The 13,491-nt window shown below is 39.6% G+C and overlaps 2 protein-coding genes across 3 annotated transcripts in view; one reads left to right on the top strand and one right to left on the bottom strand.

Moving 5' to 3' along the window:
• The window catches only part of capn7 (calpain 7), a 38,734-nt gene extending 35,910 nt beyond the window's left edge, over positions 1 to 2,824 (top strand). The window contains exon 21 of the mRNA XM_048550879.2: positions 2,133 to 2,824. Coding sequence (XP_048406836.1) covers positions 2,133 to 2,277 — 145 coding nt within the window. The 3' untranslated portion in view covers positions 2,278 to 2,824. The remainder of the gene's footprint in view (positions 1 to 2,132) is intronic.
• LOC125461751 (SH3 domain-binding protein 5-like) overlaps positions 1,136 to 13,491 on the bottom strand; it is a 67,676-nt gene continuing 55,320 nt past the window's right edge. Inside the window, exons 8-9 of one of the 2 annotated variants that reach the window (XM_048550892.2) lie at positions 6,850 to 7,101; positions 1,136 to 5,598 (exon numbers count right to left, since the gene is read on the bottom strand). In XM_048550892.2, the coding sequence (XP_048406849.1) occupies positions 5,423 to 5,598; positions 6,850 to 7,101 (428 nt within the window). In that variant the 3' untranslated portion in view covers positions 1,136 to 5,422. The remainder of the gene's footprint in view (positions 5,599 to 6,849; positions 7,102 to 13,491) is intronic. The other variant, XM_048550901.2, reaches the window with a different exon arrangement.

Here is a 13,491-nt window from a genome sequence, read left to right as displayed (position 1 = left end):
TACCCTCTGCCTTTCCAAGGCCAATTCCCTCCAGGTTCCCTGTCTACTGCTCTGTTCCTTCCCTTTTAGGTTTCCCTCATTTTTTCACTATGCTGTCTCCAACTTAATGTTCACCTCCCTCCAGGCTGAGACTTTTCTTCGTTCACCAGGAGCAACATTTGTCCTTCTCATACTTTGTAATCTTGTATAACATAATTGCTTTCAGTCATTTTCAAGATCTTTAAACTAGAAAAATGTTGAGCTGATTTTTGATGTGTGGGGGATCTGGGTGTTGCAGTGCATGAATCACAAAGTTAGTATACAGGTACAGCAGGAATCATGAAAGCTAATAAAGTTTTTTGGGAGGGAAATTGAATGTAAAAGTATGGTGATTATGTTGCAATCATACTGGGCATTAGTGAGATTTTTGATGTCACTTTTATGTATTTGTGGATATTTCCTAATTGCTCTGTTTGCCTCTGGAGCAAGTGGGACATGAACCTGAGCCTCCAGCCCAGAGGCAAGGACATACCCATTGCAACAGAAGTCCTTTCCAGCCGTTTGTATCTCATTATTGAACAAGGAACTCGCTAAGCCTGCTCTGCTGTTCAATAAGGTCAACTCCGCATTCCTACATATCCCTACCAAGCTTTCATCCTCTTGCTAATCAAGACTCTGCCTTACAAATATTTAAAGATTCTACATCCACTACATTTTGATGAATTCTAAAGACACATGACATTCAGAGAAAAACTGTTTCCCTCTCTCTCTCTAATGGGAGACCCTCATTTTTAAATGATAATCCCTAGTTCTCGATACTCCCAGAAGAGGAAGCATCCTTTTGACAACGAGTTAGTTGAGTTCCCTCAGGATCTTGTGTTTCAATTAAGTGCCTCTGACTCTTCTACGCTCCATAGGATAGAGGCCTAGCCTTTCCCCTTAAGGCAATCCACTAATTCCAAATATTAGTCTCCTAGGTCTTTCCTGAACTGCTTCCAACACCAACTCTTAAGTATGGTGGCTAGTACTATAAACAGCGTTTTATATGTCATCTCACTAATGCCCAGTATGATTGCAACATAATCACCATACTTTTACATTCAATTTCCCTCCCAAAAAACTTTATTAGCTTTCATGATTCCTGCTGTACCTGTATACTAACTTTGTGATTCATGCACTGCAACACCCAGATCCCTCTGCACCTCGGCTATGTAACTTCTCACTTACATAATATGCACTTTTATTCATTCTGCCAAAAATAGGCAATTTCATATTTTCTCCCATTGTACTTCATTTACCAAGTCTTTGCCCACTTACGTAATTTATCTAGATACTCTTGTAGGCTCCTTGTGTCGTCTTCATAACTCACTTTCCTACCCTTTTTTTTGTTGAAGTGTCAGCCACTCCAAGGTTGTGGCTTCAACTCCACTCCAGAGATTTGAGCCTATGCTCCACCCTTGCACTCCTGCTGCAAAGTTGAGGGAGTAGCATCAATGAAGTCAGGTTGTCCTGGGCTACTTTCCTAGATGATTGCATTATTTTATGAGCACAGTTCTTCTTGGTATCCTTGGCAATCTTTATCCCTCTATCAATATTCCACAGAAGGGTTAACTGGTTAATATCTCTTTGCATGTAGCAAAGATCCACATCCAGAAATGTTAGCTGCCATGGTTTCTACATTAAGGTAGTACAGTACAATTTCATTAATTGTAAATTGTATTGGAATGCTGTGGAAGGTGCTAGATATATCAGGTCTGTCTTTTATTTCATGGATAACAGTTTTTCGGTCCTTCAGCTTCTCCTGTTTTACCTGGGGTAGCCACCATGCTGTTTCATCACCCTCTGTCCCATCCTCTCAATCACCTTTCAGTCTTCCCAATCCTGGTACCTTCAACTATCTTAACACTGCATCTTTTCATTGGGTCTTGCCGCCTTGTTCTTCTTCCTAGTAGTTCTATGTTTGTCACTTGTCCCACCACATTTCCTCCCTCTCTTTACAGCAGATGCTCATGTGTTTAACTCATGAGGTATTTTCTGTGCTCCTATGATTCTCACTGACTGCCTGATGTGTTAGATTTCAGATTTGTACAGTAAACCACAAATCTAATCAGATATACTTATTTGACGATGACCATGTGTATTTCTTCCTGCAGATGTGGATTCTGTTACTTGGAAGTTGAGCGAGTCCCTACAGGAGTTTACAATGTCATCCCAACGACCTTCCTGCCTGCTCAGGAAGGCCCTTTTTTCTTAGACTTCCATAGTATCATTCCACTCAAGATTTCACAGTTACAGTGAAATGAAGACTGTAATGAGCACTTTTACTCTTGAATCATGGACATGCCTAAAAAAAAAGCTTTTTTAGAAAAAGTGACATCTTCTCAGGCACTAATGGAATGTATTCATACATCTTTGAGAGAGTCTAAATGGAGATGGTTATAGCTGGGGAAGGTTCCTGTACTTCCAAAGTCGTTCAAGTCTCATACTTTTTGGGGGAAAAATGAAGGAATTATGTTTTTATGATCAATGTACATATTTTTACTGTAGAATATAACTGGGAGTCTTTTGCAATTTAATTTGCAGCTGTTTATTCCCAGGATTGCAATCAGTTAATCAGAATAGATTTTAAGTACTCAGTTGAAAACTCTGTTGCCAGCTCTTTACAGGATGATGCAAGTACAGAAACTGATCTCTTAACCTACCTGAAAAGCAGCTGTTGATGTTTACTGGACTGGCTCTGCAACTTAGGGACATGTGCAATGTATATTGTAAAGAACAGTAAATATTTGTAATCATACAAATCAATCTTTTTATAAAAAGTGGATGCTGGTCTGGTGATTCTAAAGTCAGCTGTATCTATTTCTATTGCAGATTATATTTTTTAATCATCTTTTGGTATTTAGCATGTATAAAAGTTCAGGTCATGCTTCCACACACTGGTTGTGGGAAAATTGAATTTTCATTACAAAAGATACTAAACTTTTACTTCATGACTGGAAACATAGGAACTTCTCTATTCAAGGCTGTATATAAATCTTGAATTATGAAAAAGTCAGCTTCTGTCATTCGTGTTCTGTTGTGCAGAATTTATTTTGTTCAGCGTTTTTACGTAGCCAGGTCAGTCAGATTATCTTGTGCTTTGCACTTAGCCCTAGTTATTTCCATAGTTCAACTGCAGATGCTCTTATCTGGACAGATCATAGTAACATTTTTGTACCAAAGGAAAAGAAGTCACCTTTCAAATCACAAACACACAAATGTTTTAATAAAGGAAATATAGCCAATTTTCACACTGGAAAATTCCACACTTGGAATAAATATTGGCCAGGGCTCTGGAGAAAATTCCTCCCCACTTCTGGGTGACTCCCGTAGAATCTTTTGGGCTTTTAAGAGAGCAGGGACAGTTATTGTTTCACATGTCAGTTTGATACTGAGTGACTGCTCTTTAAGATTGTGAGCTCAAATCCACAGTATGGAAGTTGAACACGATCTTCTGACTGAAAACAGCACTATGTGCAGCTGTTTAAGTCTACCTATTAAATAACCCACCATGTTGTAAACAATCAAATGTTTATAATTATTCACTATTGCATTGCTACCCATCTGGTTAATATATTAAGTGAAACAGCATGATCTGAAAGAGATTAAATCACTTGAACAAAATGTTTAGTTTACCAAATGCAGAATAAAAGATTAACTTTCTTCATCTTAAACTGCTCTATTCTTTAAATTCAGTTTAAGTTTTGGACTGTGAGAGGAAGAAAAGTTGAACTGTGGCTAGAAGAGCTAGAAATCAAACAGTCTTCAGTCAGCAAAATAAAACAAATGTTACTTCAATCATGACCAAAGGGAATGCTTTTCAAAAATCCAAACTTGGCCCCCTTAACAACTCAACCCAAACCTTTTTTATCCTGAAATCTAAAAGGATTTTACCATTTTACTCCAAAAAGGGAACATCCCCTTATTCCTGATGCTTACACTAAAATATTCTTTACATTCCTAATAGTTTTATTTACTGGTGAAAAACATACAGTATTTTTGAGATACAAAATTTAATGTCTTAGGTCAATGACCTTGCATCATTGCCTTGAAACATTTCCTGCTTCTCTCTCCCCAGATGCTGAGTATTTCCAGCATCTCCAGTATTTTCATAATGTGTTCATTTTACAACAGACTTGAGTGATCAGTACTACTCTTCCATTCCCACCCATCGCTTTGTACACACAAGGTATGGAAACAGTCAGTCGTGAGCTGTAAATGTATTCATAATGTTGATGTGTTCATAACATTCATATAAGCCAGGTTAATGAAAGTCTATAAAAGTAGTTAAATGCATCATAGACAGTTCTTAATATTACAATACAAACAAAATTATACAAAATGTAACACTGAAAACTGTCTAAAGACTACAATATTTATGACTGATAATGCTTAAAACATAAAGGCATGCAATTTTGCCATTAGTCACTCGTTGTACACCTTTCAGATGAGAACCAGGTTTGGCAGACTGGATTAGATGTTTGCTGTGTTAAAATACAGAAAGATATGAACTGGATTCCATTGCATTGCAGTTCCAGGATGTTGCTCACCTAGTCCGGCAACAAAATAATGAACAGCAGCAAAACCGGTCGATGCATGTAGTGCATTTGAGTTGGCACTAATGGCCAGCCATATAATAAGAACCAAACGTGGCAAGACAGTAGAAAAATTCTACAACATCCCATTCCCTTCGAAAGACTAGCTGATTCCCTACAGTTTCCGTCAGCATAGTCAAAAGAATCTCAATTCCACCTTGTCAGTCTGGCCCCTCTTTCCAACTGTGTTTAACTATTAATAAACAACAGTGCAGGAAGTGAAACACTGGCGGCAGTTTCCTTCTCTTGGGTTAGTCCTCCTGAATAACAATACAAAGTTCCTCGAGGTCAGTTTTCAACAGGACACAACAACTAAGACTGTCACAAAGTAAGATCTAATCTTCGACGCAGCAAGCGTATCCTGACACAAGGATACAGCTAGCATCAACACGAAGAGGAACACAATGAAGTGGTGCAGATGAATGCAGCACATGATGCAAGTGGATCAAAGCAGGACTTTCTGCTGGTCTGAGCTCCACCTCTGCCTTATACAAGCAGGTCATCAGCTGGGGAACAAAGCAGACAAGAATCTTACTTCACATCCAGTTCAACAGCACAAAAGTGGATACTGCTTCTTTGCCTCCAGTCTGAAATCAGACTGCTAACTACATACTTTGCAGATAAGCTATTAATTTTCAACTCAGAACTACTCCTGTAGTTTTCTTTTTCCAATTATAAACATCAGCCACTCTTAAAAAAAAACTTTCAGTGCAGTAGTTAGACAGCTATTTAAAAGGCCAAGACAGTGCGAGCAAGTGAGTCTGTGACACTACGTTTCCTGGCACATTTAGGATGTCGCTTCATGATATTTAACAGGTCGGTGACTGAGCCAATCCACAGACTTCTAGTTCTGACATTCTCTTCTCCTTTGGTTCTGTACACTTGACTGAAATTTGAGTTACTCTGATCTCCAGTGTTGCTTCATCAATAGATTGTTGGTTCACCAGTTTGTCCTCATTTTCAACATCCTCAGCTCGGTCTCCTGCTAACAACAAAATTAAATTCATTAATGTTGATTGCTTACTGGCTACTTAGGGGAGCATCATATGGCCTACAATCCCATTGAGAGTTCCCTGGATGGAAAAGCAACACTTTCTACCAGAAAGGAACAGAACCTTTCTTGGATTCACTTGACATACACACTCCTCTCTGGGATATAATGAATATTGGTAAATTTGCCTTTTTTCTTGACTTCTGCACAATGATATTCTGACATGATTCCTGGAGCTCAAGAACTTTAGCTGGGAACCACATCCATCAGGACTTCGCTCCATTTACCCCTACCCTTAAAACTACAACATTTGTGGGAGGGCAAGTAAAGATAGTTTTTAGCCTGCCACCAACTTCCTCGTTTTCAATAGGAATTCCCTGAAATTCTTTAAGTTCTTGGTAGGCTTCCGCAGGACCTGCACTAGACAATGTCAGCTGTGAAATGGGTGATTTATTTTGGAGTCCCTTCTTGGGTCAGTGCTGTGTCACAGACTGGGCATATTGATTTCGGACAGGTGGAACAAAGGTCCCCTTCAAGGGGCAACACACCCACCCTCTACTATGCACATGACTCTGGTACTGCAAATTAGGGTGCAGTCTGCAACAAGGGGCACAAACACAGAGGTTTCATTCCACTACATTCACATGGCACAGCAGAACCACAGGAATTAGTTGCACAGGCTTCACCGGAGGCTCATTGATGTTACCTAGAATGGTGACGAAACATCTGAAAACTAACCTTACAGCTCAATGAGCAAACTCACATCCAGAAATGCAACCTGAGCTACAAATCTTCTCAAAACTCGCTTGCACAGTCTCCTGTAAACTGGCCATTGTAGAGTCGTACAACATAGAAACAAACCCTTTGGCCCAACTTGTCCATGCCAACTTAGTTTCCTGAATCAAACTAATCCCACTTGCCTGCATTTGACCCATATCCCTCTAAATCCTCCCTACTCATGTACCTGTCCAAATGTCTTGTTTTAACTGTACCTGCATCTATAATTTCCTCTGGTAGCTAATTCCACATATGAACCATCCTGTGTGAGAAAAAGTTGCTCTTCAGGTCCCTTTTAAATCTTCCTCCCCTCACATTAAAATTATGCCCTTTAGTTTTGAACTTACTAATCCTAGGGAAAAGGCCGACCTTATATTTAATACAAGAGCTTTTGGATTGAAAGAGCAGCTCGTTAAATTTTATCTGCAAAATTTTTTCCTTCCACAATTACCCTGAAACATTACTGACCTTTTTCAGTTTCACATTCAGGAGAAGAGGCTCCACTGCACTCACTGCGAGGTCCCAGAATGGGTGAACCCATGCCACAATCAGACACAGGACTCAACAGTTCCAAGCTGGGCGGACGGTTTACTGGAGGGAAAGGAATTGTGGGATCCAAGGGGCTGGTTGGACAAGAGCTCAAACTGGACTCTGACTGGCTCTCTGAATCTTCAGAGACAGGGCTGCCGCAGTTATCATCTTCAAAAATTTCCGATGTCACTGCAAATGAAAAAGAGATGTCAACAAACAATAATCAACTGGAATTCAGAAGAAATCCACCATTCAGCTGCACTCAGCCTTATTGGATTGGGCTACTGAAATTATCCAACAAATTTGAAGAGAGGGATTCCTAATTTAAATCAAAAATATTGCCTCTAATATCATCAAATGCATAATACATAAAGATGTCTGCTGTCTACATTAACGCTTCTGTTCGCGGAATGTTAGTACTTTAGAATGCGCTTTTAGTAATAATTTCAAATGGCAACCGAGAATACCAATTTAACGTGGAAATCCATTCCAATAGTGCTCATATGCAGCAACATTAGAAGCACAGAAATTTCCACTAAAAACTGGACATTTAACGGGTTGCAGCAGTAACAACGGAGAAACAGCTCTAAACTAATCTGCTTTCCAGTTTTGGCCTGTAACCCTGCAAGTACGCAGCCAAGTTAATGAGGGCTTCTGTCTCCACTACTCACCAAAGAGTTCTAGATCCTTGCTGGAAAATCTTCAATGATTTCTTATCTCCTCACTTGCCCTTCAACAAATTACTTTATGTCTAGGCCACAAATTGACTTCTCTACTAAAGGAATTATCCACTTTGATAGGACCTGCATAATTTTGCTCACCTAAATCAGTGCTCAGCCTCCCGGGTTCCAGAGAAAACAATCCCAACTGGTATGACCTCTCTTTCTTAGCTCAAATTCCATTCCTGACAGCATCATCAATTTCCTCAACATCCTTTCTAGTACTATTACATCTTTTCTGCAATTCGGTTATTGGAACTGCGTGCAGTATGCAGATATGAAAATCATCCAGGTCCCTCTGTTCCTCTACATCTCTCCCAATCAGCCTTGATTTAACTGTCCTCCCAAAGGCCATTCTTTTCAGTTTCCTGGATTGAATTTCATCTGCCACTTTTCCACTCGCCTAATCAGTTCATTGACATTATCTTCCAGTTTACAGGTTTCTTCCTGACTATCGATCACATAACCCTTATTTGTATCATCTGCAAACTTCTGAAGCACAGCTTTGAAGCCTAAATTGTTGATATAAACAGGAAAAGCAAGGTACCTACTATTCCTGCTTTGAGGGACCCCAGTAGAAACATCCTTCCAGTCACACAAAAATGTTGACCATAACCTTCTGCTTCCTGGCCCTAAGCCAAGTTTGGATTCAATTTGCCAATTCTCCTTGGAGTTTCGTTTTGCTGAATAGTCTCTGTGATACTGACTAAAGTCTTGTTAAAATTCTTTATTATTACAATCGAATAAGTGACACAGTGAAATTCCCTCCTACCTCTCAGCACGTGAATTTCTTTTTCGGTTCTTTACTTCAAACCATTGGTGATCCTTCACACATATCATCCTGCCCCAAATCTTTTAACAAGTACTGTGACCACTCCCTCCCCTTTTAAAATCTCATTACCACACCCAAGAATTGGGAATAATGAACTGTCATTCTTTCTGTTTAAGTAATAGCTATGAACTGACATTTCTAAATGTTGGTGTATGCCCTTCAGTTCAACTGTTTTATTCACTAGATGCCTTGCATGGCCAAACTCCATACTTGTCTATTTTTCAGCCTTTGGTTCCCACATTTCATTACAACTCTTTTGCCTTCTCTTTCCACCTTTGCTTCTCTCTCTACAAAAACTACGCCATGGCTCCCACTTCTTCATCAACATTTAAATTCTTCCCTGCAGGACCATCAAGTCTCCCAATGAAGATGCTGGTCTCAGTCCTGTTGAGTTAGACCTATTCAGCTTGTATGGGTCCTACCTCCCTCTCACAACACGCTCTAAATCTTTCCAAGGCCATTTCAATCAATCAATCAATCAATCAGTCATTCAGCCACACTATCCTCCAGCTTCTGTACTCTCTAATGGGCATCACTAGAAACAAAACGTAGATGACTATTTTTGAAATCTTGCTCATTTCTTTTTTCCCCCCAGGAATATGTGCCCTCAGCAATGTTTAGAATTGAGTATTTGTCAGCAAGCGAAGACCACATAGGAGAGACCTGCATCATTGCTTGGTCCTCCTTATTTGTCTGATAGTCAACCATTCACTCTTTGGCTGTATGTGCTTACAACATGAGGTTGCCATCATTTGAAAGGTGCTCTGCACATAGTATTCATCCTCATGAAAAGTTGGAGCAGAAGCTCCTTCAGCTGGAAATACTTCCTAAACATGATTTTGAAGAGATGAGAGTATAAGCCTAGATCCTTTTGAGATGTGAATGAGAATTATTTTGCATATTGATCAACAGAAAGGAGGAACTGAAAGGACCAAGAACAGAATATAAAAGGACTGATATATCTCACATTAGAATCGTGAGGCAAAGCTGTCATAGTCTTACCAGTCTGCTCTCTCAGACAACTGGTGGTGGTTTCACCTGGAGGGTTAACATGCCTCAGGTGAAGGAAGAAGTGGAGAAGGACAATCTGTTTTGGTAACTACAGCCAGTGTGGGAATTGAACCCATACCACCAGTGGCACTCTGCATTGTAAATCTGCCACCACGCCAACTGAGCTAATCAACCCCCTGTCTCCCTTTAAGGAGACTGAATGGAAAATGGTTACAACCACGAGGAGGTGAGGCAATTTGTAAACAGCTTTCCCAGGTCACCATGCCTCATAATCATGCAGCATTACTGATTCATGGAGTGACACTGTCTTACATAATCCAGGAAAAACCTGGCAACATACATAAATATACTGAGGTATATGGCAGTTCCAGATGAAATACATTAATGATGGTCCTGTCAACTGGCTCAAGATTTAAGAAAGTTTCCATGACATATTGTGCATGGAAAGCAGTCTCACAAACACTCCCAGAGTTCTCAAATACTGCAAAGCTTCCTGTTCATTTAAAATAGGCTGATGAACCATCTCTGATCAGGCTATTGTTTTGCCTATTGTAACTCAGAAAGAAGGCTTTGAAAGAACATCACAAGGGTGAAGTTTATTACATTTATCAGCTATTCAAGAAATAATGTCAACAAGATAAATTATGAATAACCTTTAAACAAAAATAACTTCAACCTTAACTTACCAAGGATCCATTTTGGAGAAAGAATAATTGATTTGTTTTAATAATACACTGAATAAGAAAAATCAGTTTGATCACCTACAAAATTAACAATATTGTCCTTCCCAAATCATATAACAAACTCAAAGCATGAGCAAAGAATTTTATAATTAAGTTGAAATATATATTCAAACATGATCTCTTCATTCCTGCTATTTGATTTTATCTAAAACCATGTTACATCCTTCCCATCTACTGCTGTAGCAACTGAACTTACTAGTTCTCACTTGGCTACTAAAGACAGTGCAGTAAATATAGATCTTCCAGTACAGGATTGGAACCAAAATCTCCTACCATGCTGGTCGACTAGAATACTTAAGTGATGAATGAATATGGCACTCCGAATCCTCAGTGTTCAGGAGATACAGGCAGGAACCAATGGAATTGCAATACCTTCCTTGCGTTAATATGTCAATCACGAAGTTTTGTAGTGGGACATGGAACTAATTTGCAGCATCAGTCATCTATCCCCAACATATCCTCTGAACAATTTACAATCTACATTTCAGGTCGAAGAACGTCCATAAGATTTCATGAGCCAGTTGCACTGAAACCCAAAACATTAAACTCAGTTTCCCTCCACAGATGCTAAGCAACAAATTTTTCGGCTAGTGGCAGCTATGATTTTTTCTCCTTCAAAATAATATTGGTTGAGGGATAAATGTCATTCAGAATGCAGAACTACCCTGATCATCCTCGGATAATACTAAGATCTGTTATGTCCATCTGAAAGGGCTGGCGAGGCCCAGATGCATTGCCTCTTCTGAAAGACATCATTGCAACACTCCCTCAAAACTGCGTCAGCAAATGAGGAGCTCTAGTCTCAAAGAATCTTGAACCCACAACCTTCTGATTCAGAGGCAAGCGTATAACCACTGAGCCCAAACTGACAAAGTGCTGCTTAATATTTGAAACAAAGATTAATTTACTACCCTTTCAGATAACTAGGTACATTGTTTTCCTGCGCATAGCCTCGTACAATATAGCATGGTAAGAATTTGTTTTTGTTGAAGTACTTTCTGTAAGATGTGTAAATAAACCTTGCAATTTACAAGGGAATAACGAAGTGCAATTTGATTTTGAAAAATGAGAAACAAAAGCGTGGATAGAGATGATTTCTGAGGCTGTGTTCAGAAAGCTTGTGCCACAGAAGCTAATTCAAAGTAAGCCACAATACTCTGCATTTATCTGAAGTCACGTGAATGAAGTCACAAGTGATTGTCCACGTTTGAACACTATGATTGAAGACACATTGTTATTCTTTCAAATTTAAAGTAATCATTGTATCCCAGTAGTCAGCCCTCATTATATTTCCTGTGGTTTAATGCTTATTCTATTGATCCCAATGGAATGATTTCCTACAGTAAGGACTCTACATAAAAACAAGCTGTTGCACTTATTTTCCAGAACAAGATTATTCGTGCTGTTACAAATGTATCAAACAAATAGTGACTTGAATATTTAAATGTTGTGACTCATGTTCCGCATCATGGCATTATTTACTGCTGTTTCCAGTGCGTAAAGACATATGAGGAAAGACTGCAGCGACTGGGCTTATACTCGCCGAGAATACGGGGGGGCATTTCATAGAAACATATAAAATGCTGATGGTACAGGACAGGCTAGACGTGGGAAGAATGGTATCAATGTTGGGAAAGTCCAGAACAAGAAGTCCCAGTCAAAGAATGAGGGTTAGGCCATTCAGGACTGAGGTGAGGAAGAATTTCTTTGTGGACCTGTGGAATCCTCTCTCACAGGAAGCTATTGGGGCCAGTTCATTAGAAAATATTCAAGAGGGAGCTGGACGTGGCCCTAACAGCTAAAGGGATCATGGTGTATGGGGAAGACGGCATGAATGGGATACTGAGAATGCGTGATCAACCACTGAATGGTGTGGCCATTTAGCCCTTAAAAGGGCTAAATGGCCTACTCCTGCATGTACTTTCTATAATGACCAATTAGTGTCATGTGTGCATGCGCAACTTTAATAGAATCTGTTGGGCAGCCCCTTAAAAAGTGTTAATAATTAGTGGGTGTTTGCTACATTGGCTTCATTTTTTTTGAAAAATCCAATTCTCCCTCTGCATATACCGTTATGTAAAAGATCTCCTAATATCAGAATACTTTGGAGTTGCCCATTTTCACATTAAAGTTAAAACTGAACCACTACAATCATCAGGCAAACAATTAAAATCAACTTTGAGAAACTTTCCTGAAAAGTTCAACACCAAGTGTAGAATGCTAATTTTAGAAACCAATGTGGTCTCAGAGGTGCTATCATTTTTCTTCTCAGGAGTATTGAAGATTCCTATTTCTATAGCAACTTTCACACCCTTCAGACATCTCAAAATGCTTCAAAGCTAGACAAGTACTTTACAATGATGAAATAACAAGGTGTAGGAACTGGATGAACACAGCGGACCAAGCATCCTCATAGTAGCAGGAAGGCTGACCTTTCGGGGTTCAATGTGGCTACTGGTAAATGTTGGCAGTCAATTTAAGTACAGCAAGATGCTGCAGTTGTCAATAACTTAAATAACCAGCTAATCTGATTCAGAGATGTCAGATGAGGGATGAATGTAGTCAGGACACTTCACAGCACATCACAGGATATTTTATGTTTATTCTGTGGAGGAGCCGCCTCAGGTAACCGTTCCATCCAGGAGACAGCACCTCTGACAGCCTGACGCCCCCTCAGAACTGCACTGAAGGTGTCAGCCTAGATTATCTGCTTATTTCTGGAGTAGGGTTTCAACAAAACAGATAAAGTGCTCGAGCTGATCTACGAACAACACTTCAGAATGTCATAGCTTCAAATCAAAAGTTCCCTTTACATGCGTCACCTCAACAGAATGGGTTCTTGAACTGGTGCAGCACTGTTACACGAGAATGACGGGATTACTGATGCTCGTCATCAAGGAGAATCATAAGGAGCTCAGGAATACTTTTATGCCTACAGGTCAATTTTGTATGTTGGTAGCAGTTGTGGTTTTCTGCAACCTCTAACAACAGGAAAACCTCTGTAGTTCAATAATTAACCAAATTGACTAAATGTGGCAGAGAATTGGGAAAGTGCTGACTGCCTTGAAAGAAAACCACAAAACGCACACAATCTACTCTTTAATCTTTTGAGGAAAGGACACGGCAAATTAAGTTGAGTAAGCATTGTGTGTATTTTAGGAGCAAATTACTACAGATGCTGTAATCTGTACCAATTCAATAGTCACGGGTGGGGGGAGAATGTATGAACATGGAACAGTACAGGCCCTTTGGCCCACGATGTTTTGCTGAACTT

This window comes from Stegostoma tigrinum, chromosome 2 (assembly GCF_030684315.1).
Source record: "Stegostoma tigrinum isolate sSteTig4 chromosome 2, sSteTig4.hap1, whole genome shotgun sequence".
Taxonomy (NCBI): Eukaryota; Metazoa; Chordata; class Chondrichthyes; order Orectolobiformes; family Stegostomatidae; genus Stegostoma; species Stegostoma tigrinum.
Note: the sequence above shows the minus strand (reverse complement) of the source record. Positions and strands in the feature narration are given on the sequence as shown.